Source organism: Montipora foliosa, chromosome 7 (genome assembly GCF_036669935.1).
Source record: "Montipora foliosa isolate CH-2021 chromosome 7, ASM3666993v2, whole genome shotgun sequence".
Classification (NCBI taxonomy): Eukaryota; Metazoa; Cnidaria; class Anthozoa; order Scleractinia; family Acroporidae; genus Montipora; species Montipora foliosa.
The window spans coordinates 38,676,707-38,681,756 of NC_090875.1; the positions used below are offsets into that span (position 1 = coordinate 38,676,707).

General features: G+C 39.9%; 1 protein-coding gene across 1 annotated transcript; it reads left to right on the plus strand.

The window, feature by feature from the left end:
* Positions 1 to 142: 142 nt before the first annotated feature.
* Positions 143 to 2,225, plus strand: LOC138010224 (uncharacterized). The gene is made up of 2 exons (XM_068857159.1): positions 143 to 479; positions 763 to 2,225. The coding sequence occupies exons 1-2, from the start codon at positions 143 to 145 to the stop codon at positions 2,223 to 2,225; spliced, it is 1,800 nt and encodes a 599-aa protein (XP_068713260.1).
* The last annotated feature ends 2,825 nt before the right edge of the window (positions 2,226 to 5,050 follow it).

The following is a 5,050-nucleotide window of genomic DNA, read 5'->3' on the forward strand; positions in this document are numbered from 1 at the left end:
GTAGAAGCCGATTTCTTTTAAGTCTTTTTTTTCTTTTGAGTGATCGATTTTTCGTCCATGGATTCATGCACAATTCATTTTTCCGAGTTAAATGTTGCTGAATGTTGTCATAGATCGATTGAGGTGGTTGTTTGGCGCCAACATGGCTGCCAGTGCTCGAATTGTGCTTCAGTATGTTTGGTTTGCTTTAAAAAGTACTCAGGATCATTCGTTAAACGATATACTTTCTCCTGTGGTTCTACGAATTAGGATTCCTGATCGTGATGTCAATTTCTTGGCCGCTGTTCGATTTCAGCGTGGTTTGTTACGATTTCTGCTTACCCCGAACGGTCATCACAAATTACGAGTTGCTGCTATAAAATGGGAGAACCGTAGAAATACAACTCTTGCTGTTCCTGGTCATGATCCTCCAGTTGAGATTACTATTTTTATGGATGTTGAAATTAATCCGGGACCAGATTCAAGTCAGAATGATTATGGTGAGCGATCAAATGTTGAATATCACTTGATGGCCGACTTGCCAAGATCAACGTTAACTTTACAATATTCTCGTCATCAACTTCTTGAACACCGACAGCATTACTGTTTCCCTACATTTACAACCGTCTTTATTCTCAAGCAATGTGGCATTTTTAAATTTAGAGGTCGTAGAGGAGGTCGGATTCGAAGAATCCAACGTTATGCAAATTTATCCTTCCCTTTTCGTTCACACCCGTTGTCTTGCCGAGGTGTGAATCTGCATAATTTAACTTATGTTGAAAGGAGAAAGGAATCAGTTGTTGTTCAAGGATCTTCGTTTTTTACCCCTGGTGTTATGTTCAGTAAATGTTCGCTCAGTCAAATCGAAGTCGGCTGACCTTTTGGATTATATCTATACATCAAGGGCTGATCTGTTTGCTTTCACCGAGACATGGCCCACTGCTAATGACACTGCGGCAAAACTGGAGTTTATTCCATCTCAAACACACAAGTTTTTACACCATAGTCGGTCTGGCCGTGAGGGTGGTGGTACAGGTTTGCTGTTCAGAGAAAACGTTGATGTGTCGAAAATCGATGCGGGTGAGAAAACCTCTTTCGAGTTCTCAGAATGGAGCTTAAAGACCAACTCGTTTCGCGCTAGGTTGTCAATTATCTATCGTCCACCCTACTCTAATCTGCATCCGGTGTCTCTGAAAACGTTTTTTGACGAGTTTGCTTCATACATGGAGAGTATCATTCTAACACCAGAACCGCTTATCATTACGGGTGACTTTAATATCCATGTTGATAATGTGAACGATTCTGATGCTTGTGAATTTTTGGATTTGCTGGCGTCGCTTGGCCTGAAACAACATGTGATTGGTCCTACCCATGAGGGTGGCCACACCCTGGACTTGGTGATCACCAGGCAATATGATCAGGTTATTAAGTCTGCCGCGTTGATTGATCGGTTTATCTCTGACCATGCCGCGGTACTGTGTCAACTTGATTCAGTGAAACCCTGTACAGCTACTAAGGAAATCAGTTACAGGCAGCTAAAATCTATTGACATCGATGCACTCAGAGCTGATTTAATGGCGTCTGAATTGTGTACCAGCGTTTTCACAAATTTGGATATGATGGTCTCCTACTACAACTCCGCACTGTCGTCGTTTCTTGATGAATATGCCCCTCTGAGAACTAAGTCTGTTGCTAACAGGAAGCGTGTGCCTTGGTTTGACCACAAAATTAAGGATGCTATTAAGGCTAGGCGGAGAGCTGAGAGGAAATGGCGCTATTCTAAATCTGCACAGGATCTAAGCGTTTTCAAAAAGAAGAAAAACCATGCAATATACTTGATGAACCAAGCTCGCTGTGATTATTACACCAATCATATCCAGCAAAACAGTTCTGATCAGAGAAAACTGTTTAATGTTACAAAGTCCCTGTTGTGTGACACTAACACTGCATCGTTTCCTCGTGTTGACAATGTTCGGCTTGCCAATGATTTTGGAAATTTCTTTGCACAGAAGATTGAGAATATAAACGCGTCTTTAGCTAAATTATCTACATCATCTGTACCATGTCTACCTGCTACTGACATTACATGCCTGAAAGAACGGTTTACCGGTTTCAAGACTCTCTCTCAAGAACAATTGCGCTTGTTGATTAGTAAAGCAGCGGGCAATCTTGTCAACTCGACCCCATTCCCACTCCCATCGTTCTCAAGTTGCTGGATGTTCTTCTGCCAGTTATCACTAAACTGATTAACCTCTCTTTTGACACCGGTCGATTCGCTGAGGCCTGGAAAGAAGCGCTTGTGTTACCATCTCTCAAGAAGCCTGGTTTGGACTCTGCGTTCAAAAATTTCCGTCCAGTCAGTAACCTCTCTTATATTTCTAAATTGTCGGAGAGGGCTGGGGTTGAGCAGTTTATGGAGCATCTGACTGCCAATGATTTACATTCTCAGCTTCAATCGGCGTATAAACAGCAACACAGCACCGAGACGGCCTTACTTAAAGTTAAGAATGATATTTTGATGTCTATGGACTAGCAACATGTCACCTTGCTTGTATTATTAGATTTAAGTGCAGCTTTTGATACTATACATCATGATAAGCTGATTGATCGTCTTGAGTCTGATTTGGGAATAACTGACAATGCGCTTGCCTGGTTTAAATCGTATCTTTCTAACCGGTTCCATCGTGTTTCTGTAAATGGTAGTCTCTCACATCAGTTTCCCTTAAAACAAGGTGTTCCTCAAGGATCATGTCTGGGTCCCTTGCTTTTCACTATCTACACACGCAAACTGTTCCAGATTGTTGAAAGCCACCTCCCACAAGTTCACTGCTATGCTGATGATACACAGTTGTATGTATCATTCAGCCCCAGTCGATCTGAGGATGCTGATTTTGCCATCAAGTCCATGACTGACTGTATCCATGACATTAGGAGTTGGATGATTTCAGATAATCTTATGCTAAACGATGATAAGACAGAATTTTTAATTATAGGTACTAGGCAGCAGCTGGCCAAGGTTAACATCAGTTGCATTAGGGTTGGGTCTACTGATGTTTGTCCTGTAACAGTAGCTAGAAACCTAGGCTCTTGGTTTGATGAGCAGCTCACTATGTCAACTCATATTAGCAAGTTATGCGGTGTTGCCTTTTACCATCTGCATAATATCAAACGCATTCGTAAGTATTTATCTCGAGAATCAACGGAAATGCTTGTCCATGCATTTATTACATCTCGTGTTGATTATTGTAACAGTCTTCTGTATGGGCTGCCCAACTACCAGCTTAACAAATTGCAGAGAGTTTTGAATGCCTCAGCCAGGCTAGTTTATAATGCCCCTAGGTTTTGCCACATCTCACCCCTTCTTCGTGGTCTGCATTGGCTTCCTGTTAAAGCCCGGATACAATTTAAGATACTGCTTATTACATTCAAAGCAATTCACGGCCTTGCTCCTAAATATCTATGCGATTTAATAACATTTAAATCGTCCTCATATAACCTTAGATCTTCAGGTAGTATTTTACTTTCTATGCCAATTGTTCGATCGAAGACGTTAGGTGATAGAGCTTTTATGGAACTCTCTTCCAAAAAAACTTCGTGAGATTACTAATGTGAACAGTTTTAAGGCTCATATTAAGACTTATCTTTTTAGGACTTTATAGTGGTGAGCAATTTTATATTCAATTCTTACTTGCATGCATATATATTATTTAGTTTTTATATGCATTATCTTTTGTTAAATTCTTGTAAAGTAATGCAGTTGTAATGCGCAGCTGATCATTCTCATGTTAAGCTGCGCACAATAAGTTCACAAATTATTATTATTATTATTATTGTTGTTCAGCCGAGGCCTTGCTGTCAAGTCCGCTGAGGTATGCCTAGTGTAGCCTATTAAATGTCCTTTAAAAAATTAGTGTCTTTTACCTTCCTTCTCGTCCACAGGAACACAATTAGCAACGTGTGTGGAGGATTTACTAAATCGCCATGGGTAAATAATAAGGGTGCTGTAGTAACCTCTTGGTAGTTGATGAATGTGCAAGTTATTGTTATTTCCCATTATTCTGAGCCTTTTAAATTTGCTGGTTTTTCAGGACAAATTATGTATTTTTTGTGCTCATGGCTGGAGAAAAATGTAGTAAGCTTGTACTTCATGTTGATTTAAAAACATTAATTTTGAACCTCTCAATGATGACTTCAATTAGGCATTTCCATTACTTTTCCTATTCAGGTGCAAATGCTGCTATTTTGTTCCAACTTTTAGGTTAAAAAAACAACGATTTTCTCATTTTCTGACCATTTTACCCACTTGACACCCTGTAAATAGCATTATGCTGAAACACTGTAGGGAAGATAATTTATTGTTCAGGGAAAGTTCATTTAATATGACAACGGGGGAGGGGGGGGGTTTCAGTTTTGGTAGTCGAAAAGAATTTCGGAGCCCCCCCTTCTCCTTCAATTCCTTTGCTCCCCTGAAAAAAAGATCGCTAGACTGTATGAAATATATTAATAACCTTTATAGTCTTCAATGGTTTCTACTATGTGTCATGAGATCCCTGCTGAGTTCTCGAGTCTTTATTGTAGCAGAGTGCCTACCTCTTCTCCGAGGCCTCACACATAGTTTTCATGGTAGCGGTTCATCCATGATGATATAGCTGAGTTGCATAGGTCATTAAATTTTTGAGTTGAAAACCATCCGATCTGTATGATGATGTCATGTGTTGGTTTTGAAGTATACAAATTTTCGGAGCCCCCCCCCCTCCCCCCCTTTTTAGCCCTCCTAGCCCAACAATTTTTGTTCTTGTGGCTGGCTCATCAATGCTTGTCAACAGATATCTTCCCTATATATAGATGAACTTCTAATTCACATTAGCTCTGAAGTACCAAGTGTTTATTAACTTTAAATTTAAAGAAAACTAAATATCTTATCTTCAATCCTCATCAGAAAGTAAATTTCAACTTCCTTCCTTCATTAATGTTAGCTGGTCAATGCCTAACCCTTGAACAAGTTTCAATCCTAAGATACTTGGGTATAATATCTATATTGGCCATCACCTTTCCTGGCATGATCATATTC